General features: G+C 35.2%; 1 protein-coding gene across 6 annotated transcripts in view; it reads right to left on the minus strand.

Moving 5' to 3' along the window:
- Clock (clock circadian regulator) overlaps positions 1-25878 on the minus strand; it is a 73846-nt gene that overhangs the window by 13802 nt on the left and 34166 nt on the right. For all 6 annotated transcript variants that reach the window (XM_042678296.1, XM_042678299.1, XM_042678298.1 and 3 more), the window contains exons 8-18: positions 20021-20110; positions 14965-15085; positions 13701-13814; positions 13450-13568; positions 10932-11014; positions 10372-10478; positions 9192-9339; positions 8498-8573; positions 4457-4598; positions 2974-3074; positions 2303-2392 (exon numbers count right to left, since the gene is read on the minus strand). In XM_042678296.1, the coding sequence (XP_042534230.1) occupies positions 2303-2392; positions 2974-3074; positions 4457-4598; positions 8498-8573; positions 9192-9339; positions 10372-10478; positions 10932-11014; positions 13450-13568; positions 13701-13814; positions 14965-15085; positions 20021-20110 (1191 nt within the window). The remainder of the gene's footprint in view (positions 1-2302; positions 2393-2973; positions 3075-4456; positions 4599-8497; positions 8574-9191; positions 9340-10371; positions 10479-10931; positions 11015-13449; positions 13569-13700; positions 13815-14964; positions 15086-20020; positions 20111-25878) is intronic.

The following is a 25878-nucleotide window of genomic DNA, read 5'->3' on the forward strand; positions in this document are numbered from 1 at the left end:
AAAACATGTTTTTAAAGACTAAGCAATTGTGAATGAATGGAATGCATATAATAATGGAGTTATTCAACTCTCAGAGTTTTTAACCTTACTTCTCTGTTTTATACCTGAGTATAAGTAGCATGCTTATAATTTAGATACACTTGATGACCCCTCTGTTAAGTTTATACGGGTTCATTTAATTATTTTCATGAATATTCAGTACATATAATAGTCTAAGAGCTGGAAGAGTTCTATGTTATTGGAAAGCTACCTTAAGACAGTCCAGTGAACTGCACCTTAAAGTGAGAAATGCTTCTACATCTTTTCAAAAGTATCTCCAAAAAAAGTGTATATGCATAATAAAAAAGTTAATATGCATAATAGTTCTTTTTTCTTTGTACCACAGAAATAAAATACTATTTTTTCAAAAATAGTTTTCACTTTTGAAGTTGACAAAAACCAGACCATATCATATGAGAAGAATTACAAATCTAGTACCTCAATATTCCCATGTTGTTTCTAGAATATTAGTCAAAATATGTCATGCAAATATAATTTATTATAAAGTTATTTGTAACTACAGATAAACATTTGTTATCATCATTTTAAAGAATTTCTAAGCCAGATGCTGGTGGCTCACGCCTATAATCCTAGCTACTCAGGAGGACGAAATCTGGATGAAATCTGCCAGCCCAGTCAGAAAAGTTCATGAGACTCTAATCTCCAATTAACCACCGGAAACTGGAAGTGGCACTGTGGCTTAAAGTGGTATAGAAAAAACTCAACAACAGCACCAAGGGCCTGAGTTCAAGCTCCATGATAGAAAAAAAAAAAAAAAGAATTTCTACTAATGCAAAAAAGGAAAGCAGAGGGCTGGGAAGTTGGCTCAGTGGTAGAGCGCTTGCCTTGCATGCCTGAGGCCCTGGGTTCGATTCCTCAGCACCACATAAGCAAAAAGAAAAAAGCCGGAAGTGGCGCTGTGGCTCAAGTGGTAGAGTGCTAGCCTTGAGCTGAAGAGCTGAGGGACAGCGCCCAGGCCCAGAGTTCAGGCCCCACGAACGGACCCCCCCCCCCCCCCCCCGCCAAAAAAAAAAAAAAAAAAGGAAAGCAAAAACAAACAGAACATAGGACAAGAGAAAATAAAATCACAGAACAAAGAAGTGTTTAGCTTTTTCACTATAAATGACATAATATATATTATTTAAAATGTTAAGAAATGCTTAATCAGTACCTGAAATTAAAGAGCAAGTTATGAGGAAAGTATTTCTAGATATTTACATAAACTTTTATCAACTCTTTAGAATAAATAAGATTTAAGGGCTTAATGCTGACTACAAGTTATCCAAACTAGCTGGGTGCTGGTGGCTGTAATCCTAGCTGTAATCCTAGCTATGCAGGAGGCTGAGATCTGAGGATCTCAGGTTCAAAGTCAACCCAGGCAGGAAAGTCCAGGAGACTCTTATCTCTAATTAACCACCAGAAAACTGGAAGTGGTGCTGTGGCTCAAGTGGCAGAGCGCTCGCCTTAAGTGAAAGAGCTGAGGGACAGCATCCAGGCCCAGTATTTTGCTAGAAGTCAGGATTTAATGTTAAACAAAACAGGCAAAAAAGTTTACATTTTGTACTACTCAGTAGTATTTTTAATGTGTCTGAGACACTGAATGATTTATTCATCTCAAGAAGTTATGATCAAGAGAAACACAACAATGTTGTTAACAATCAATTGCTGTTAGGCAATGTTGTTAACTTTTGTATTTAGGCTTTCTGTGAGACTCATGCCAGGTAAACTTGTAGAAACTTTTCCTCAACTTCCATAGGCTACAATAGGTTGTATGATGTACATAGGCTATATGACATGGTATTCTAGTTATTTGTTGTTCCCTCTTAATGTAACAGCCTTTCAGTATAGAAATTATAAATACTATCAGTTCCTGAGATATACGTTATATATAAGGAACTCAATAATATGTGATTAATATATAATTAATATGTAAACAAAGTTACTCCCTTCTTCCAATTACCACTGGAAGAACAAAATAAATAGTTACATCTTTAGTATCTTTATAACTATGTGCTTTTCAGTAAGAGAAGAGAATTTATGGCATATTAATAAGGAGGATAATGGAAAATGTTCAAGATTATCATGACTACTGAAAGACCAGTACCTATAGACTCACCACTAAGGGCTAATGGTACCCCATAATCATTATAACAAATGAAAATATACCTGCATTTATAAAATAAACTGCATCTATAAACATACACATTCATATTAGCTTAAAAGCAATTTATCACTTGTAAATGCTCATCTAAAACCAAAATACCTGGGACATGCCTTGTGGAATTGGTAAATTTGCAGGTTGAGACATCACTGGCTGTGTTATTGATGGACCAACAGACTGAGAGTTTATGGACTAGAAGTAAAATAAATCATAATAGTTAGATGATACTCATTCCTATATATAAATAGTTTAACCAGAAATATCATGGTATATTTACCACTGAATTTAATTTGATTTACATTTTGGTTAGTTGTATCCAAGTATGACTCCCTTTACACACTAGAAAAGTAAGCTATTTATCAATTTGTCTGTCTGTCTGTCTGTCTATTTATTTTGCGGTACTGACAATGAAACCCAGGAACTAGTGAATGCTAGGCAAATACTCTACCATGGGCTGCATCTCAGCTCCTCTACTACCTTGTTTCTTCTAAGCACTTAGCAGATACCCTACATATGTGTTCAATAGAAGTTGGCTGGACTGAACTGGTATTGAGTGGATTAACTGGCATCTGAAGATAAGCTATATGATGGCTCTCAGTGATCAGCTTTTCAGAACTGAAAAAGGCTGATACAATTTTAATGACTTACACGTATGAGAGCAAAATTCAGAAAGATCACAGAAAACAGAAAGGGGAAAATATATCAATAAATTTCTGAAAATTTAGGAAAATTTTCCCTTTTTAATAATTTTTATTCCAAATTAAAGAGCTTACCTGACTACTAAATGATGATCTTCGTTGGGCCATCTTTTCATGAGCTGGTAAATGCTGTCTGGGAGGAGTGCTAGTATCTGTTGGGATCTTTGTTGGTGTTGCTAAAGTTAGTTAACAAACCGTAACAGCATTAGTACTTACAAATACAATTATCAAATAGTAATCTTACAATATACTTCAGTGAATAAAACATTTTTTGAGTTAGTTTCCAAAATTTTTTGTTAGTGTTCAAATCATTCAATAAAATGAAGCCTATGACTATAAGACTCATTTTAACATTTATTTTTTGCTCATTTGGAGGCTTCAATTTAGGTCCTTGTACTTGCTCAGGATTTTTGTTCCTGGCTGGTGGTGTTCTATCACTTGAGGCAAGCCTCCAGCATGGCCTTTGGCTGATTAATTGGAGATGAAGTCTTGTAGACTTTATTTGGCTAGCTTTTACACTTTGAACCTTCAAGTTGTAGCCTTCTGAGTCACTAATATTACTGATGTTAGCTGCTGATACCTGGTTAAATATTTCTCTTAAGGACAAAGAAAATACTTGAAACAGGAAACTTTGAATATGAAAATAGTTACTATAGTCATTCCCTCAATATCCACAAAAGACTTTTTCTAGTACTACTTATAGTCACCAAAAATCCATGGATGCTGAAGTCTCTTATATAAAATCGTGCAGTAGCCAGGCCTGTAATTCTAGCTACTCAGGAGGCTGAGATCTGAGGATCACGGATCAAAGCCAGCCTGGGCAGGAAAGTCCGTGAGACTCTTATCTCCAATAAACCATTGAGAAAACTGGAAGTGGTGCTGTGGTAGAGCACTAGCCTTGAGTTGAAGAGCTGAGGGACAGAGCCCAGGCCCAGAGTTCAAGCCCCATGACCAACCAGAAAAAAAACCCAAATGGTGCACTGTTTGCATACATCCTATGCACATCTTGCCATTAATAAGCTATATCTAGACTTTTTATGCTACTTAATATAGTATAAACAGTACATAAATAGTTGCTTAACTATTATGTTTAGGAAATAGTGACAAGAAAACAGTTTGTATTTGGTCAGTATAGATGTGACCTTTTTCCTTTGGAACATTTTCTATCAACTATTGATGGAATTCATAGATATAAAACTACAGCGATGAAGGAACACTTGTAATTTAAAGATAATTATGCAAGTCTTTCTAAAGATAGTAAAAACAACTTTCAAAGAATAATACTTACCGGCTTTATAGTAAAAAAGAAGAGTAAATTGTCCTGCTTTTTTTTTTTGAGTGATGATGAAAATGTTAACAAATGACATTACTGCCTACATATTTTATCATAATTCTTTGCTATAGCAATTTGTCTTTTACTCATTGGAAAGATTAATATGTGCTTCAAATGTAAAAACCTGTGAAGAAGTATTTGATTTAAAAAATGCTGATATTTGTAACACAAGCAATTTAGATGCACCCTCATTAATGAAGTCTACTTTCAAGCTACAATACTCACAGGAAGGGTCTGATACTGCTGTATGAGATGATTTTCTTGAACTCCGGGAGGAGGCAGAAGGGGTTGGGCTGTGATCAAACCTTTCCAGTGCTTCCTTGAGACTAACTGTGTTTATGCGATTATCAGACCCAGAATCTTGGCTCTAAAAGGACAGAGAAAAATAATGGTTTTCTTTGTGGTTCAGTTCACAGATCTCAAATTAGCAAGCCTGTTCTCAGTGAAATAAAAATTTAAATTTTACCTATAGCAAAGTGAGCATGAAGATATTAGATAAAGGAATGGAAGTTATTTTTTATAGTGCAAAAAATAAAAATTTTGGGCTCATTTATGGAAAAGAGGGGCTATCTTACATCATATACAGTGAAATAAAATGGATCAAAGACCTAACTATTAAGCGCTAAAACAGTAAAAGTCTTAAAGAAGACATATAAATAGCCAGTAAGCACTTGAGAAGGAACCTAACCTCACTATCCAGAGAAATGCAAATTAAAACCACAATAAGATATTATATCATGTTTATTAGAATGAGAAAATAACCAGTATTGGTAAGTATAGATATTAGACCTCTTGTTGCTTGATGATGGAAATGTCAAAATGGTATAGCCCTGTGGAAGACAGTATGGCAGTTCCTCCCCAAATACAGAACTTGCATATAATCAGGATTCTATTTCTTAGTATAAACTCAAAAGAAAGTAGGGACTCAGACAGACATTTCTATATCCATATGTATAGAGGCATTACGCAAAAAAACAGAAAGGTAAATCTAAATATCCACTGACTGATGAATAAACAGGCAAAACAGTGCACATGCACACACACAGAAGAAATATTAAAACACTACAGGGACCTTAAAATACAAGGGAATCCTGATATATGCTACATTGGCATGGTAAAAATCATACCAACAGAAATAAGCCAGTCATAAAAAGACACTGAATTTTTCTAATTAAAAAAATGGGGGTGGGGGAGGGTGGGTAGGAGATGGGAAGGGATAGGAAGGGGAAGCAAAGGAGGAGGCAACAATGCTTGATAAGAAATGTACTCATTATCTTGCCCATGTAATTGTAACCCCTATGTACAGTATTTTCAAAATAAATAAATAGATAAAGAAATAAAAGTAAAATGGTAGTTGCCAAGAGGTGAGGGGAAAGGGAAATGTGGAGTTGTTGAATGGAGTAGGAAGTTGTTTGGAAATATGAAAATGTTCTGGGCATAGATGGTGGTAATAGCTGTACACAGGGAAAATGTACTTAGTGATTCTGAAGTATACCCTTAGAATTGGTAAAATAGTACTCTTCATATTAAAGAAAAAAGGAAGGCTGGGAATGTGGCTCAGTGGTAGAGTGCTCACCTAGCATGCATCAAGTCCTGGGTTCAATTCTTCAGTACACATAAAAAGAAAAAGCTGGAAGTGGCACTGTAGCTCAAGTGGTAGAGTGCTCACCTTGAGCAAAAAGAAGCTCAGGGACATGGCTCAGGCCCTGAGCTCAAGCCACAGGACTGGCAAAAAAAAAAAGGAAAACAAAATACTGATGGCACTTTAGTTTATATACAAAATACCTTATGCATCTTTGGAGCTTAACATTTTATGGCTGAAATTCTATACTCCAATTCCGACCTTTCTCTAGAATTTCAGTAAGTGGATAAAACATCCAATATCCTATCCTAGTATGTCAGCCTCCTAAGAATTCATTATCAATTATGTTTTCCTTAACTTTACCTGAGTCACTCAACCTCTGCTTTGTCATCAACAAATACTGCAACACCTCTATGAGTACCAACTCAAAAGCCACTATAATCATACTTCTCTATTTTCTACCTCTTTGACCTCAAGGATCCCTGCAGAAGTAACTGCAACTTAAAAGTGATGACCAAATTCAAATGGACATTCAATTCTAGGCAGCAATATTGTTAAGTGTTTGTGGAAGACTCACTTTTCTATTCTTCACAAGTAGTCAATGCCTTTGCACTGTTCTTAAACCTGTTTCCCTCTCTCAAGTGACTGCCTGGCCTTATGTAGAAGTTCGGGCCTCACTTATTTTCAAAAGATCTAACCTTATCTGCTAATATTGCATGTTTAATAGTATATCTACTTTTTCTTCTTCAAGAAGAGTCATGTATTCCATTAAAGGCTCTCTGTGTGTAGCATTGAACAAGAAACAAATAACCTATTCTTACTTCAGAGATGCTACATAAAAAGGAACAATATATACACACATACACACAAACAAGATGATTTCAGATATACTCAAGCTACAAGGGAAAAAAAGGATTGTTAATGTCATATTGAGTGGTCTTCTCCAGCCTAATTACCCTCTGTTCTTTATCTTTTCTAATTTGCCTTTACTTCCCACTGTTCTTATCTGCCTTCAGTATCCATAAATATAACAAACTACTCCATCTTTCCACCTCAGCTTTGAATATTCCTTTACCGGCCTGCTCTAACAAAAGTGCAGATTTCACTGGAGGATTTTACTTTCCTTGTAGGTCTTTTCAGTGATCACGGTTTTCTCTCAAACCACGAAGTTTCAACCACAGTTCTATAGATAGAAGAGCAGTCCTACTAGTGATTCCCTGTGTTCCTTCCCTAAACTCAGTCCTGAAACTCAAATGACCACACTATGGAGCACTTCCCTTGTTGCAGTCACATACTGAACTTGTAGTCACTTCAGAGAAAGTACCTGAACTAAATTTTAGATCCTGGCTCAGTATTTTCCATATTAACTCTTATTCAATACTATGAACTCTCTCTTCGTTGGTGTTTTTTCCCCCTTCAAGATTTGACTCTACTAGTTCTCAGTCACTAATTCATAGCTATATCTAAGAGTTGCTACTAACAAGGAAAAAACCCTCCGTACTATTGATGTTAAACATCCTATTTTCTGAACTTCCACTTCCCATATGTCCTTCATGCTAGTTAAACCAATTTTTTTACCTGTACTGCACAGTAAAGTAGGGCTGAAGAAATACAACATGGTGACTGTTCCTCCTTCAAATTAATGACCAAGAACACTCAAGTGGGCACTTAAATCTGTCTGATTGCTCAGAACATTTACTTTTCAATCAATAAATTTATTTTTATTACCAGTGTAATATGACAGGAACAGAAGAGTACAATAGTTTCTATTATTTTGATTTTGTATAGTGTACACAGGATGACACATGTATAACCTTAGTTATAGTCTTGCTGTTTTATAAATATTCTCTTATACAACCATTTAATACTTTTGTCTGTTTTCTCAATCCTCTAAAAACTTCTCTCCCAATAATGGCTGCTATTTCACTGAGAATACTGCTGCAAGCTCCCTCTCCCATATCTGCCTAACTGCCAGCTGAGTATAACCAGCACTAAGTTAATGCCAAGAAATGTGACAGGGTGATAGGTTCTCAGGAGTTGAAAATATATGCCTTATGGACTGGTGGCTCAGTGGTAGATTACTTGCCTTGCATGCATGAGGCCCTGGGTTTGATTCCTCAGTACCACATAAATAGAAAAAGCCAGAAGTGGCATTGTGGCTCAAGTGGTAGAGTGTTAGCCTTGAACTGAAGAGCTCAGGGACAGTGGCTAGGCCTAGAGTTCAAGCCCCATGACCAACAAAAAAAAAAAAAAGAAAAAAAAAGAAAATATATGCCTTGTTACAATCATTTACCATAAATTTAAACTGAATAAAGAGGAGAAAAGATACAAAGTAATACTGACTATGAAAATATACATACAGAATAAATCACCTTTCATAAATCATATAAAGTATCTAACCAGGGACTAATACTTCTTGGTCAATTAATAATGACAGTTTTTTTAATAATGACAGTTTTAATATGAGATCCACTATGTCTCTCCCCTAATTACTGCTAAATGGCAGGAACTTCAATTCTTTTAGAAGCAAATGAGATTTTAAAATATTAAAAATGAAAGCAAATAGCAAAGTTTAATTATCTCCCATCACAACTGAGGAAGTGAACTATTTGAAATATAACTTTCCCATGAGTTTGTTCTTCATTAGGAAGAAAGTTAAGAATTGAATACATTTTTAAACATACTTTGTCAGCAGCTGTCTCAGGAAGAGACTCTTCAATGCCAAGCTCTCGTCGTCTTTCAGCCCTAACTTCTGCATAACTACAAATGGAAAGAATCAGACTTTAGTGACTGGCCAGGCCCTGAATTCAAGCTCCACAACTGACAGAAAAATGAAATTAAAAAAAAAAAGCTGCAGAAATGCAACCATTCAGTGTTTGTTGTGGGTCTCACGTGTTCATCACTAATTCTGGACTTATTTTCTATGTGCTACACAAAGCTATTATATATATATATATACATATATATATATATATGATACATATATATATATATATAAACACATACACATATATAGTGTGTACTGGTTTAATTCACTTTGCATTGTCATTTGCATTTTTGTATAAATGTTTAAAACTATAAAGTACATAAAAAAGAAGTACTATGTTTATCTACTCCAGTTCCCTTTGCAAGGCTGACTTTGTTATATAAATGACAATATAATTTGTTATAAAACATAAAAATAAAACTCATGTAGAGCATTATATACCACTTACTATCTATACGTCTCTATACAATGCCTGTAAGTAAATTTAAGGAATTATTTAATGAATATATATCAAATTGAAAAGAGATCGCTTTGTCAATTAACAAGTCATGCATAAAAATTACATTATTAGTTGTTACTGAGATTCAGAAATTTTCTACAAGAATTATTACCTTACTACGGTGTGAGTACAAACAATAAATTCTGGTCTTGAATTCCACTGGTGGTAAGTGATATAATAATGAGTTTGAAGCCAAATCCACTGTTGCCCTTTGGTCAGAAACCTATAATAACAGGACTTGCCTTTCCCATATTGCATTACTAAGTAGAAAAGAAAGAAATTTTAATATGAACGTGTATTTTTAACCAAAAGCAATCATTTATATTCAAGTCATATACAGTTTATACAGTTATTTTTCTAGCTTTCTAAAAAACATATACACTATCATCAATTGCAAAAAAATACTGTCTTTAAACAATCTGCTTTCATTTTGAGACAAGACAACTATATAGCCCAGGTTTGAATCGCACTCACTAGGTAGCCTGGTTGGGGCCTTGATTTGTACTACTTCCTCAAGCCTCCTGAGAGCTGAGATTTACAGGCATGAAACATCACACCTGACAAGAAAATGCTATTCTTTAAAGATAAGATCTCAAGTAATTAGGATGTCTTTCTAATCCAACTTCCTTCTAGTTTAACTTTCCAGTCCATTATTGCTGATTTACACACTTTTTTTTTTTAACTGCATTTTTTTCGACTTTTCTTTTTTGGTACTGGGGATAGAACCCAGGACATTGCACTTGCTAGGTAAGCGCTTTGCCACTGAGCTACATCCCAGCCCTGATTTACACACTTTCTATACACCATTATGTTCCACATACTCAAAAGGTTCAAACTGTTGACATCCTCCTGCCTAGATACAGTGAGGGCAGTAACAATAAATTTATATTAAGCCTGAGTATTTCTGCCACAGATATTGTCAGGTATAGTATCATTGAAGAATTTCACCTTAAACTCAAATCCAAAATCAAAATTTTACTCCTTGAAGTAACTGTTAAGTGCAGTATTTCCCAAAGCATATTCTGTACATTTTAAGATCTGACAACTTTTATCAAATTATTAAGCAAAAGTATGAGTCTTGTGGTACTTTGGGAAACTAAAAGATGTTGCTTTACATGTATGGTTAACCAATCTACTAGGACTCAGAGATATAGTTTAAGTTAAATTTATTTCTACTTCACACATTCAAAAAATAATAAATCCATTTTTAAAAACCACCTTTCATTAAACAACATTTCTATTGATAGAATGTCAAATAGTTATCATCACTAGAAATACTAAAATCTACTTACAGTGCTCGTGACATTTGGCCAGATTTTCTAGGTCATCCACATGATAGTAATCGTAGCCTGATGTCCCCAAAACTTCAAATGGCAAATATCCTATTATTGGTGGTGCCCTAATAAAACAGCATTATTACTTTTCCATCAAAAAGCTCCAACTAGACATCACATGGGGGAAAGGGGGGCTTTATTTTAAGATGGGTTAAAAATCCTTTTTAAAAAAGTTTGTCTTTAAGATCAATGTCAAAAATTATATGGCTAAGCCAGGCGCCGGTGGCTCATGCCTGTAATCCTAGCTACTCAGGAGGCTGAGATTTGAGGATCACGGTTCAAAGCCAGGCCGGACAGGAAAGTTCATGAGACTCTTATCTCCAATAAACCGCTAGAAAACCGGAAGTGATGCTATGGCTCAAGCGGTAGAGAGCTCGCCTTGCGCTGAAGAGCATAAGGACAGCGCCCAAGCCCAGAGTTCAAGCCCCACGACAAAAAACAAACAAACATATATATATATATATATATATATATATATATATGGCCATTTTTTAAATGAAATTTAATAATGAAGTTACCTGTGATCTAGAAAAAGAAATTTCCATTCTAAACTATGTCTAGATGTAAACTCTTCATTGGGTTCTTCAACAGTACACATTTCCTACAAGTAAATTAACAAAATTTAGAAGTATTCTCATGTCATTAGAAAAATCCTAAATATTATTAAGACATAAAGTTATTATTAATTAACTTTTACCTAAATGAGTTTTAGACACTTCAATTTTCTAGTAGTAAAAATATAGCAAGTTAGGAATACAACTCAGTAGTAAAGGGCTAGCCTAGCATATAAAAGTCCTGTGGCATTTGATCTCACATCCTGTGAAAAACTGAAAATAAGATTTTAAAATATAGCAACAAATGATAATCAAGATGCAAATTTCAGGAAGAGTACTTCTCATTATACGCATTTCCCATTACTCATATGTAATCTTGAATTAGACTCTGAAATTGGACCTTTTCCTGTTTCTGCCTGTTTCCAAACATCTCAAACTCAATATATCAAAAATTGAACCAATTGCCTCAAAGCTAATTACGTCATTTCCTATCTCATCAATGGCCACATTCTTGCGTAGTGGCAGAGTTCAAAATCTAATAGTCATAACATACTCTTCAATTTTACCCTTCATCATCACAATGGATAATACAAAATCCTTTCAATTTTACCTTCTAGGTATTTTTCCCCTCAGTCCTGGGGCTTGAACTCAGAGCCTGGGCTCTGAGTCTCTCTGTTCGCAAGGCTAGCTACTCTACCACTTAAGCCACAGTGCCACTCCCAGTCTTTTCTGAGTAGTCTTTTTGGAGATAAAAGCCTTACAGACTTTCCTGCCTGGGCTGGTTCTGAACTGTAACCCGATCTCAGCCTCCTGAGTAATCAGGATCACAGACGTGAGCCACCAATGCCAGCTCAGCTCCTAGGTATTAAAAAAAAAAAAATCTACTCTAGCATTCATCTTCAATGCTTAAACAGACCCTATCATTGATTCACCTCATTGGACAGCATCTTACCTACCAGTCTCTGTTCTTCAGTTTGTTTTCTACTGAAGGCTCTTAATTATATTACTAAGGCTCAAATTCAATTATGTAATGTCCCTTTCCTCATTCTGAAATTGCTTCAATAGGGAAAAAAAAAAAAAAAACAAGTTTCATTTCTAACTACCTCACTTTCCCCCTCCTTTTCTCCATACATGAACCCTAGACTCTGATCACATTAAATGATATAATACGTTCAATTTAACACACCATTTTGTCTGTCCTAAGATGACCTTCTGCTATACAATGTAATAATTAAGAGCTGGAGCTTTGAAAGAAAAAGAATTAGAATCAAGTCCCAGTTCTTATTAGTTAAGAGATCATATTTTTGACCAATAACTTCCCTGAGTCAGTTTTCTTATGTACAGAATCATGAAGTATATAGAAAGCAATAAGCACTCAAATGTTAGCCACTGCGATTATTTCCTAATTCAAAATAAGTAGAGTAAGACTGGAAAACTCCTAACAGCTAACAACAGTATTTCTGTCTTATTCCATAGTATCTCACAATTTTTTAATTTTAATTTTAAGTGCCAGTTCTGGGGCTTGAATTCAGGGCCTGGGCACTTATCACTGAGTTTTTGTGTTCCAAGCTAGAACTCTATCACTTGAGCCATCATGCTACTTCCAGCTTTTTTTGTGTTTAATTGGAGATAGGAGTCTTACAGACTTTTCTGCCCAGGCTGGCTTTGAACTGCAATCCTCAGATCTCAGTTTCCTGAGTAACTAGGATTACAGGTGTTAGTCACCAGCACCCAGCTGGTATCTCACAAATTTTAAATCTTAGCCTGGCTTTTTGTCAGTTCTATTGGTTTAACTATTTGACTTTTCTATTTTCCTACTAACCATGTATTTGTTGAGACCAGGAAATGGACTATTTCAAACTTAAAAGATAAATACAGCAAGAGCCATTTGTTCATTTCAAAAACAATCTTTTGAAAACAACCTAATTTTCTGGACCTTTACTTTTTTTCAGTTATTGGTGGTGGGGCTTGAGCTCAGGGCCTTGGTATTGTTCCCAAATTCCTTCCCTGGAAACTAGCGCTTTAAGCCACAGCTCCACTTGCAGTTTTGTGGGGTTAATGGGAGATAAGAGTCTCAGGGGTTTTGCTGCTCCGGCTGGCTGTGAACCATGATCCTCAGATTTCATCCCCCTGAGTAATTAGGATTATAGGTGTGAGACACTATTGCCTGGCTGACCTTTACTTTTAATGTAGATACTGAACTATTCATGCAAATGATTCTTACGAGTTTGCATAAAAATAGAGCATTGGTAATATTAATCATTTTCACTGGTTAACTGCAAAAACTAAAAGCTCAAGTTATACAAGTTAGTACTTTCCTAACTGTTGCAAAAAATATTGTGGTCATGAATATATAATGACTTGGAGCCAGTGCTTCTGCAATGTTTGCAGGAACTTCCAGTCATTTTGGAGATAATAAAACACTACACAAAGACAATTCTCACACTCTGTATTGAAGTCCTCCCTGAGCAATTAAACATACCTTGATGAACTGAGGTGTAGCTAACCTGACAGTAGCTACAAAACAAATTCTCTCTTCATAAGAAGGCCTATGTGTGCGTTGTATAGTTCCTTCAAAACCATTGTGTGCTGAAGTGGATACTAAAACAATAAGGAAATAAGTATCAGTTAATCCAGTAAAATCTACTTGTCATCAATATTTAAATATATATGTCTAAAAGCTTAGAAAAATACGATGTTAAAATACATTGTAAAAGAAGGATTTTAACTCACCACTGTTTAAAGATTTGAAATTTCCTATGAATCTCACATATTCATACGTAGATGGTTCCTTTGGATCTATTGTTCCTCGAAGCATATGACAACAGAATTCTAACTGATTTTTTGCTGAAATAAGTGATAAAAAGTTGGATAAGTTCACAATTATTTTTTCCAGTAGACATCCTACATGACATTTATTTAGTCCATAAAAGCAGAATACCTATAGATGACCCCACCTAGTATAAGTATCTTCCACTGTTGTTCCATTTCTCTGCAGTCCCTTTTCTCAATTTCCACTCTAATTTCAAATACACATTTTGCTTCTTATTCTCAAGCTAATGTTTCCATCTCTACCTTGAACAATCTTTCCTATTATCTGTCAAAGCATGACCCAAATCTTCCTTCTAAGTATCAGATTTGAGTGGTCTATTGATCAATGTTATACAAACTTGATTTTCCTGGCCTCTATTTTCAGCTCACTCTGAAAAGCTATTTATCCATTCTTATCAAAGACATACATACAAACATATATTTATATGTACAGCACATTTCTCAATTCTTAGTATATATAGAATTTGGAAATATAAAGAACTTCTAAGGTGAACTGATCTGTACAATGAATCTAAAGGAATGTCTAAACACATTATAATATTTTGTTTCTTGTTGGCTAGGACTATATTTTACTCTTCTTAGCACTTTTTATGATGTGCCACATTAGATACATCCATCAAAGATTATATTATAAAGTTAACTATTTTTCTTTTAAAAATCATTTTAAGCTGGGTGCCAGTGGCTCACATCTATAATCTTACTCAGCCTGAGCTCTGAGAAATCATGGTTCAAAGCCAGCATGGGCAGGAAAACCCTTGAGACTCTTATCTCCAATTAGTTAGCAAAAAAGCTGGAAGTGGAGCTATGACTCAAGTGGTAGGGTGCTAATCTTGAGCTAAAGAGCTCAGGGACAGAGCTTAAGTCCTGAGTTTTCAAGCCTTAGGATTGGAATCAAAATAATAATGAAAATAATAATTTAAAAAGAACAGAGTTCATTTCCACAGCTGGGTTAACAATAAGGAAAACAAGAACACCAAATTTTCTCTCATAAAATACAGTTGAGATTTTATTTAAAAATTTAAAATACATCACTGGGCTCTTTTTATGAAACTAGTTAATAGTATGCATAAAAATACTGTATCTTAAAATATCTATGTTTTCCATAAACTTAAAAAAGTAAAGGATAATGGTACAAAATATGACACTTGAATTTTTGGTTACTTACATTTTAAGTACTCAGGAGTCAATGAGTCACTCTCCAGCAGGTGGGTAGAGAGCATTTTATAAACCTCTGAATGCTCCCCCTCGGGGATAAAGTTAAATAGACTCTGATCCACAAGGTCAGACTGAAAGGAAATTCGTAGTTCATTATTCAAGAGGCATTTATTTTCAAAGTACATAATCATTACTAAAAGACATGTGATTAACTTTCAATTATTTTTGAAAACCAATAAATGGGACGTTACAAACTACATCTTAACAAAACAAGATTGATGGCTGGGGTTGTGTGTACACTAAGTCAACACAAGACCCCGAATTCCCTCCAAAAGACTGATACACAGTTACACTAAATTTGAACATTGTAAAATATAAAAGGGCTCAGAGTTAAAATATTTTTTTCTACAGAGACACAGCCCTATCATTGTTACATAACTGTCCTATAAATGACTCAAAGAATCACGGACATGCTAAATAAGGTGATTTGACTTGGATGTCATTTCAATGGTCCACGCGTCCTTTTGTTTTTATCCAATTTTCCCAGGCATTTAAACTATATCTCACTGTCAAAAAGCCTTCTCTCAAAAGGTTAAACATGAAAATGGCAATTCCTATCCTTAAGTAACAATGACAGTAAGATTCCAGCAAATTCACAACTCTATGCAGTCCAGTCTACTCTACTGGACTTTCCTTACATCTCCAAATTGCTCTGTGGAATCCTAAAATCTCAAAAGCAGTGGAGGCAAGGGTGAGAGAAGGACAAAGGAAGTGAAAAGAAGCTGTGAAGGTCAAACTGCATTCAACTAAACCAGTTCCATCTTCATTTTGTAAAGACTGGGTGGCTCACCCCTGCCATCCTAGCTACTCAGCAGGCTGAGATCTGAGGATTGAGGTTCAGAGCTAGCCCAGGCAGGAAAGACCCTGAGACTCTGACCTCCAATTAACCACCAAAAAAGTCAGAACTGTAGCTGTGGCTCAAGTGGAAGAGCGTGTTACCCTTGAGGATAAAAGCTCAGGGACAGTGTCCAGACTGAGTTCAAGCCCCAGGACTGGTACCAAAAAAACCCCAAAGCAAACCAAACCAAAACAAAAAACAAAAAAAATCCATCACCACCACCACCACCCCCCCCACTCCCCCACACACAAAAGAAAAACAGCCAGCACTGGTGGTTCACATCTATAATCCTAGCTACGCAGGAGGCTGAGTGAGATCTTAGATCACAGTTCTAAGCCAGCCTGGGCAAGAAAGTCTGTGAGACTCTTATTTCCAATTAACCACAAGAAAACTGAAGTGACACAGTGGCTTAAAGTGGTAAAGAGCACTAGCCTTGGAGTGCAAAACCTTAGGGAGCGTCCAGGCTCTGAGTACAAGTCCCATGACCAATCAAAAAAAATTGCTTGAAGAGTTCCACTGGTTAGAAACAAAAATAACAGGAATGAAACAGACACAGGACACGACAGGAAGTGAGAAGGGATGCCGTACTATTCACTGTACAAATATAAGCCGTACATACAATCACAGTCTTCTGTCTGTCTTTTGTCTAGCCCTCAAAGTGCACCTTAGAAAGTGGAATGACTTTTTACCATCTTCACATAACTTTATCTCTCATCTTTCAAAGACCAGTTCAAATTATTTTCTTTATAACACCAAAATTGAATTATTTCCTTCAAATTATTTGCTTTATCACACCAAAATTCAATTATTTCCTTCATAACACCAAAATTCATGATAAAAATAAAATTCCTTCAGTACTTATTACTCATATCACTCATGTCACATTAAAAGGCACTTATTATTTTAACATCTATGTCCTTCCAACTAAAGCACATCTGACCAGCCCTTCACATATAATAATTAGTATAGCAAATAATTTTGGGCCCACAAGTTGACACTGGTTCGAAGGGTTGCCACACCAATATCTATATACATACATTTATAGACATATACACATGCACACAAACACATATATAAATTTAGCAATTCTTGTGGAAGACTGAAGAGACACCAAAACTCCAAGGGTGAACTGAAATGATGAAATAAAATTTCAAGCATGAATAGAAATGATTGAAAACTGTCTTTCACTGACAATGAAGTATCAAAATACAGGCATTGATGGGAATGCAAAGAGTAGTCTGGATAGAAACCAATAATAACTAAAATTTCATTTCAAGAATGATTATAGCTTCTTATGTTATTTATTCTTTTTTTCTTTTTTTTTTTGTCGGTCATGGGGCTTGAACTCTGGGCTGGGGCACTTTGTTTGCACTCTTCAGCTCAAGGCGAGTGCTCTACTGCTTGAGCCACAGCGCCACTGCCGGTTTTCTAGTGGTTTGCTGGAGATAAGAGTCTCACGGACTTTGCTGCCTTGGTTGGCTTTGAACAGCGATGTTAAGATCTCAGCCTCCTGAGTAGCTAGGATTACAGGCATGAGCCACCGGTGCCCAGCTGTTATTTATTCTTATTAGGGATTTCTTTTACTATTTCACTGAGAGTCATGATTCAGCCTATATCACCCTTGCTTTTCTATTTACAAATTTATTGGATTTCCTATTCATAGAAAAGGACCTGAATGGCTACTGTCTAAGTTCTTCACCAAATTCTAGTTCTTTTCCTTTCATGATGAGTGTCAACTTTTCCACTGACCACTATACCTACCGTGAGGTTAATGACACGATGTTATAACATTTAGTACCCAAACACAATTCAAGATTCTAACAGAAGGAAATAGTAGCTATCTCGGTTTTTCTCCCATCATTTTCATGAAAAAGAAATGAAAGCTAGAAAGAGGAGAATGATAAAAGTGTGACATTAAGTTGCACTGTACTTATAAACTTACACATTGGATTGAAACCCCTTTACAACTGCTTACAAATAAGATTATAATAATAAAAATGAAAGCAAAATATATTTTGCATATTACTTTTCTTGGGGTAGTACTGGGTTCCATTTCATGGTTGTGTGCTTACTAGGCAGGTGCTCTACCACTGAGCCACACTCCAGCCTTTTCTTGCACTAATTATTTTTAAGATAGAGTCTTGCTTCCTGCTGGGGCATGTGCCTAGACTATAGTATGTCTATTTTTAGACATCCTGCAATAGCTGGGATGATCCATCTTCTTGATGTTGAGATGGAGTCTTGTGGACTTTTCTGGAGCTGGGCTGGCCTGGAACGGAGATCCTCCTGAACTCAGCCTTGCCATTCAGGTGTGCAGATAAGTATGTGGCATTGCACTCAGCTATTGGTTGAAAAGGGTCTCACGTGTATGCCTAGGCTAGCCTCAAACTATGATCCTTTCTATCTCAACCTCCTATATAGCTAGGATTATAGATGTGAGCCACTTGTACCTAGCTTTGGAAATAATGTATCTTTAAACAACTGTAAAATTCTTCATTTACAGGCAGTAGGGACAAAAATTCTGACTTACCCATCCAAACTGGCCTTCATTATCATATAACAACTCAAAATTTTAAGTTATATTTTTGCATACCATTTTTTCACTATTTGAACCCACTGAAAAAGAAAGCTCCTAGAAAAGCAGTTATTTTCTATGTGACCCACCCCAAAAAATGGTAAATAACTTACTGCTCATCTTTCAGCAAGAAATTGCCCTTTTAGAGTTTGTCCTTTTAAGTATAGTGTAGCTTTTTCTTATAAGATACAAAGTGCTAGAGTAACTACTTTTTAGGTTTTTTTGTTTTGTTTTTGTCAGTACTGCTTTTTAGGTTTTTTGTTTTGCTTTGTTTTTGTAAATATTGGGGCTTAAACTTGGACCCTTGAGCCCTCATTCAGTTTTTGATTCACATGATGCTCATTCACTTGAGCCATGCCTCAATTTACAGCTTTTTCTGGTTAATTAGAAATAATTCCCTTAGGTTCAAAGCCAGTTCCTGGCTTTGAAGCTCAATCCTAAGATCTCAACCTACTAAGTAGCTAGAATTTAGGTGTCAGCCACCAGTGCAGGCTTTTTTTTTTCAATATTGTAAGAAATATTCACAAAGCAGTTTATCTTGTATTGTCTTAAGTTTTCAAAGAAAACAAGCATTTTTAAGAAAAAAATTAAACATTATTTATACCAAAGTATCATCTTAGATAATGTATTAAGTAAAATTATACATGAATTTAAAAAATTATCAAGCCGGGCAGTGGTGGCTCACATCTGAAATCCTAGCTACTCAGGAGGCTGAGATCAGAGGCTGAGGATCACGGTTCGAAACCAGCCAGGCAGGAAAGTCTGTAAGACTCTTATCTCCATTAACCACAAGTAAACCAGAAATGGGCTGTGGCTCAAAGTGACAGAGCTCTAGTCTTGAGCAAAAGAGCTCAGGGATAATGCCTAGACCCTGAGTTCAAGCCCCACAAAAAAAAAGCTGGAAGTGGAACTATGACCCAAGTGGTAGAGTGCTAACCTTGAGCAGAAAATCTCAGGGACATCATACAGGCCCTGAGTTCAAAGTTCAGTACTGGCACAAAAAATAAAAATAAAAATGATAAATTGCAGCAGAGCAAATAGCATAGTGTTCGGTACAAAGTGGATGCTCTATATACATAGTAGAAAAGCAAACATACAATTCATCTTCTCAAAAATTATACAATATACATATTCTTTATATGTTAGTGTTCCTACACAACAAATTAAATATAGCCAATACTTTATCATCAATTCAAGTAATGCTGAAGAAAAATTGCAAGTCTACTAATTTTTAGTATTTTTAGAAGTCATTCTTTTGAGAAAATTATTTTTGCAATAAGTACCTCAGGAAAAATTGTTTATTTGGGGGATACTTTCAGTGTTTAAAACCTTCCTCCAGCTGATAGAAAACATTGAAAAGTTACCATTAGAATGGAGAAAGGAAGAACTACTAAAGTTAAAATGGTGAGTAAACATGTTCTAGAGTTATGACTAATCTGAGAAAACACAGCAATGATAAAACAAAGATCTGCATGGAGCTTCAACCCCTCAATCATTATTCAGCATTGCTCTCAAGGTCCATTTCCTAGTGTTTTAAGGAATATTTAGAGTAGGCATTAAATAATAAGAATATTGTTAGATTTTTATACTTACTGGCAGTTGTTCAAGTAATGAAGTTACACTCTCAGATACATATATTATACTTCCATCTGTCATGATTGCTAAAAAAAAACCATCAAGAGCCTGAAATTAAACATAATGGTCAGTTAAGTGAAAAAGTGTTTCACAGGACAGAAATAAGAAACATGTCAAGGAACTGATATGGAAATACCCAGAGTACTGTCAAAATACCATGCTTCCTTCTTTATAGTATTTTGGTATATGTTTTTATGTATCTTTAAATGCTCCTAAGGGGGGAAAATCACTCCTTGGCAGTCTACTTGACAGCTTGTTTCTAAAGATAATTAATGTTCTGCTTTTACTTATAGTCCTATATGGCTTTTTGAATATGCTCTCATATCTATTATATACATACAACCAGTAATATGCCTTAGACATAGGAGAGAACATTATCATCACTTTGGAAATTTTAACAGAAAAGTATAGCTCTGATGTGTAGGGAGATACACGAGAAATAGAGTAAACAGAGTAGTAAGAAATTAAGCCCGTAAGTGAGGCCAAATTATGAAAGTCTTAAATTCCAAGTTGGGATATAAAGACTTTATATACATTACTGGGAAAGCAACGGAAGATTTTAGAATAAGTGGGTATGTATGCTTCAATATGAGTAGTCTAGAAAGGCCATCAGAACTACTAAATTGGACTTAAAACAGAAAACTGAGTCAGAGAAATATGATGAGAATTTGAAAGGATTAGCCAAGCACTGAGCAATGTTAATTTCTTCAGCAGTAATTTAGAGCAGGAGACAGACTTAATAATAAAACAATCCTATACTTTATATTTTCAAAGCGTTTTTGAGAATCCTAGGCACAGAAATGACAGCTGAAGAAATAAGACCTTCAGAAGAAAGAAGCATGCCAAAGATGAATCATTGGAAGAATTACCTATATATGGGGATGAGTAGAAGAAAAAACCTAGAGAAATAAGACAGAACACATTGTCAGTAGTCAACGGCACAGAGTAAGGTCAGCGAGGAAGAAGATGGGGTGGTACAATGCATAATAAGTTCACTGTCGGACAAGGAAAAAATGAGAAATGAATTTTGGGGATTTAAAAAAAAATAGTGAGGTCTGTAGGGAGGCAAGAGACTACAATTAATTTAGAATGGGCAGATGGCCAAAAACCATAACCCAATCATTTATAAACTTGAGAAGAAAGGGCAACAGAAAGCGACCAAATATCAAGGGAACACATTAAAAAATAAGACAAAACAAAAAGATCAATAAGTATATTGGCGAGCTAAAGGAAAGAAGACCCAGTAGGTAAACTGAAGGTACTTTTTAAATTAAAGAGCACTCTTAAAGGGTACTGCTTGTTAGTTATCCTTGTGTCTAAGATTCTAATGTATGTGGGGCACAAGGGAGAAGCACTTGTAGTGTATAAATTATGGACCTGGGAATGAAAGCATCTCTCTCATTAATTCTAAGTAATTTACAGGAAAAGGCACCTCCTCTTCTATTGGAGGAGAAATGTAACTATTAGAGAGAAAATTTACACTGAGGAGATGCCTACCTTCTAGAACAGCTCAAACAAACATGCTTTTCGGTAATGGAGGGGGAGAACAGAAATATCGTAATTTAAACCAACTCATATATTAGTAAAGATTTAGTAAAGGTTTCATTAGTATAATAATGCCAGTGTTAATATATTGTTATTCCATCAGTAATTATCTTATTATTACTATCTTGAATAGTAAAACTACACTGAACTTTCAAAAGTAAACAGCCAACTATGATAAGTACTTGCTATTAGGACATTTGCTAGCTCTCCCTTCTATGAAGACAATGAATTGAAATCAAAACTGTTAATAATTTAATCCCACATCTAGATCTAATACTTAATCTTTCATCTTTTGCAAGCACAGAACAGACTCCGATACATTTTGCCAAAGTCGTGACATAGAAGAAAAAAATTAAGACTCAGTCTTTTGAGAAGAGGGACATGATTTCTCATGAAGGTACATGGTATACCAAAACTACAGGGCTATTGAAGAGGATGATTATAAGGTGTGGAATGAGGCAGAGGACATCTCCATTACACAGCCAAACTGTGAACTTAATAAAGAGAAGGTTTAATTTAAAACTCTATCTTTTTACTTATCTATACATAATAGAGATTAGTTTTGGGAAATGGTCAATGAAAATTCTAGAAAAGCAACAGAAGTTCTTTGTGGATTCTTTAGCAGAGACACAAAGCACTATCTCTTTCCTTAAAGACTATGGGAGAGAGCTGGCAGCTGGCAGGGAGATTTCAGAGATGACTGCAGCGATCTGAGCAGGCTCAGCTGTCCTGAGTAACTCCTTACTCAAATGATAGGAAGAACTATTCCTCACCGAAAAGAAAAAAAGACAAGGATAGCTTATGAGAGACTGGAGCCAACACAAATTTAGAGGTGAAATATAAAGGTGAAATTTATGACTTTAATTTCAGTGTTTCCATAAATTTCAGTTTTTCCATAACTAGCTATCTGACCATCATGGGCTGGCTGAAATTCTCTAGGCATCACCATAAAATAACGTTGAGCTAAATGATCCAATCAAGATCTTAACACTAGCAGCTACAGCCTAGATCCGAAATTCTGCTAAAATGGTAAAGAGCCTGTTTATGTGTAGTCTGATCAATACAATCAATCAACACTGACACAACTATGTTATGTTCTAGTCAAATAAATGTCACCAAAACAAACCCAGTTTTATTTTATGAAACAAGTTACAAGTTATGAATCCAAACTTTTTGCCAGGTACCGGTGGCTCATGCCTATAATACTAGCTATTCAGGAGGCTGAGATCTGAGGATAGCAGTTCAAAGCCAGCCCGAAGGAATGTTCATTGAGACTCTTATTACCAATTAACTACCAGAAAACTGGAAGTGGCACTGTGGCTCAAGTGATAGAGCGCTAGCCTTGAGCTGAAGAGCTAAGGGACAGTGCCCAAGCCCAGAGTTCAAGCCCCATGATAACAAAACAAAAAAACAAAAAATAAAAAACAAACCACACATAAACAAAACTTTTCATATCCAATCAGCAAATTTGGAAAGACTTAATTAAGTTTGTAAAATATGAACAAACCTCTAGATTCAAGGTATAATATATGCCACATCTTTCTTTTTTTTTGTCGGTCGTGGGGCTTGAACTCTGGGCCTGGGCGCTGTCCTTCAGCTCTTCAGCTCAAGGCGAGCGCTCTACCATTTGAGCTACAGCGCCACTTCTGGTTTTCTGGTGGTTTATTGGAGATAGGTCTCTCCTGCCTGGGCTGGCTTTGAACCGCGATCCTCAGATCTCAGCCTCATTGAGTAGCTAGGATTACAGGCGTGAGCCACCAGCGCCCGGCTATGCCACATCTTTTATGTTGGCATATTCATGTTAAAATATATTTACTTATTATACATATTAAAATTAAAAATCCATATTAAGTACAATACTTATAAATATAAACTTAAAATTCAAGAAGACAATCATGAGGATTATTTTTTTCAGAGTTTTAATATAACTTTTTGATATAAATAATGTCAGCATGTCTAGAACATTTATTTTTTCCTTTGGTACTTACCTATTGCATATACAACATATGCTTTAGTAATTATCAGAATCTTTGATTTATGAAAAAATGTGAAGATAACACTTCTATGTTTAGTTTATTAATAAGACAAATATGTTAATATTATTCATAAATGAGTAGTTATACTTTTTAAGTTTCTAATAAAATTTTCATACCATTAAAACAAAATAAGTAGTCTATCATGAACAGAAGGTCTTACTAAACAACTGCATTGACAGTATTTATTATATAATAAAAAATAAGAGTCATTTCCTTTCTGTTGTAAACATTAGCTTGTCTATACTCTTTTATAAACATTACTACAATTGGCTCTAAACAGACATTTTTTGGATGTCAAACTATTTCTAGAGGAAAACAGTAAAATTAGGAACTATTATTTGGTTTGTAAGTTATATGTACTCATTTCAAGAGCTAATTGCTAGTTCCAGAGCTAGAAGTCCTCTGCCATAGGAGCTTTTACTATAGAAGTCTGGTAAGAAACACTATGCACAGTGGCTGAGACATGGCATCAGAAGACAGACTGCCTGAGGTGAATCCTAGCCACTTACTTTGGATACATTTAAGAATGCCTTTAATGGAAGTGGCACTATAGCTCAAGTGGTAGAGCACTAGCATTGAGCCAAAGAGCTGAGGGACAGTGCTCAGGCCCAGAGTTGAAGCCTCATGACCCCCCCCCCCCCCAAAAAAAAAGAATGCCTTTGTTACTTGATTCCCTTATCTTAAGAAAGAGATGTTGTCTACTGAGTTTTTATACTTATTTTCATTTTTAAAGTACAAACGTTAAATGTTTATAGTTACATTCCAACAAGTTTCCATATAGTAACATTTCTACTAAACATACAAAGACTTCATCTAGCAATTATAATATGAATCATTATTTTAAAAATATTTGCTTCACATCTCAGTAGAAATACTGAAGACGTGAGACACAGTCTGTGTGTGTGTGTGTGTGAGATATATATATATATATATATATATATATGTAATTAAGCTCAAACAATAAGAACAAACAAATTAGGCTCTAATACATTTTTTAAACAATCTTTAACTTCCTCATCTCAATTGCTTTCTTGTATTCCTTCTATATCTACTTTTTTAGAGATTGGGTTTTGTTTGTTTTTGGAAACAAATCTCCCTGCTATGTTTGTTTATGCTAGCCACCAATTCCTAATCCTCATGCCTGAAACTCCAGAGTAACTAGAACCTACTTTTCTTTTTTTCCTCTCTTTTTGGTGGAAAAGCTGTATTGAGGATTGAACCCGGAACCTCCATTTAAGCCAAGCAAGCACTTTAGCTCTTTTACTTGTTTTGTTTTTAATTTATTGTTGTTATAGAGGTGATGTGCAGAGGGGTTACATTTACAGGTGTCAGGTAATAAGTGCATTTCCTTTCATCCAGTGTCATCTGTTCCCTCATAGAACCTATTTTTGTTGCCATTAGCTGTTGCTTCCAAATTGTAAATTTTCATAGAAATTTGATACTGAACTCTGCATACTCTATATGTACAGATAATACTCATACTATTCTATACAGGAAAAGATTATTACAAAGTCAAAAAACTAAGATTGCTAGGTATGAGTCAAGATTTTTTGTGAATTTTACAATTAGCTGCACTGCATATGAAGTTCTGCAATTATAAACAAAAATGTTCCAGATTGTGTAATTTTGCCATGAAGAATACTGCTCATTTCCACTGAAAAGTCTCTACCTAAAGAACTGTCACTTTTCAATATATATTTTACTTTTATTTTCAAAATACATCTTTAATTATAATTTTGTGTTGTTTTAAGACAGAATTTAATTAAATAAAAAAAATTTACCATCCAGTAGGAACTGATATAGACTAAATGATTTGCAAAGTTCAGAAATCTAATTCCCAATGTAATTGTATTTGAAAGGTGGGGGCTTTAGGAAGTAATTAAGTGAAAAAAGTGGTATTCCCCATAAATGGTATTAATGTTCTTATAAAGGCTCCTGAGAGCTCTTCTGCCCCTTCTATCAAGTTAGGTCATAGTAAGAAGATGATCACCTATGAACTAAGAATCAAGAGCTCTCACCAAACATCAAGTCCACTGGTGCCTTGATCTTGAACTTCATAGCCTCCAGAACTGTGAGAAATAAATTTCTATTGTTCATAAGCTACCCAATTTGTAATATTTTGGCATAGCAGCTGAACTGGACTAAAACGGCATATTTCAAAGAAATATTTAACATGCAGTAATATATCCTACTATTTGTAATAATGAATTTGTCATTGTTTCATGTGGAAAACTC

Source organism: Dipodomys spectabilis, unplaced genomic scaffold (genome assembly GCF_019054845.1).
Source record: "Dipodomys spectabilis isolate Male_0828 unplaced genomic scaffold, ASM1905484v1 ptg000043l, whole genome shotgun sequence".
Classification (NCBI taxonomy): domain Eukaryota; kingdom Metazoa; phylum Chordata; class Mammalia; order Rodentia; family Heteromyidae; genus Dipodomys; species Dipodomys spectabilis.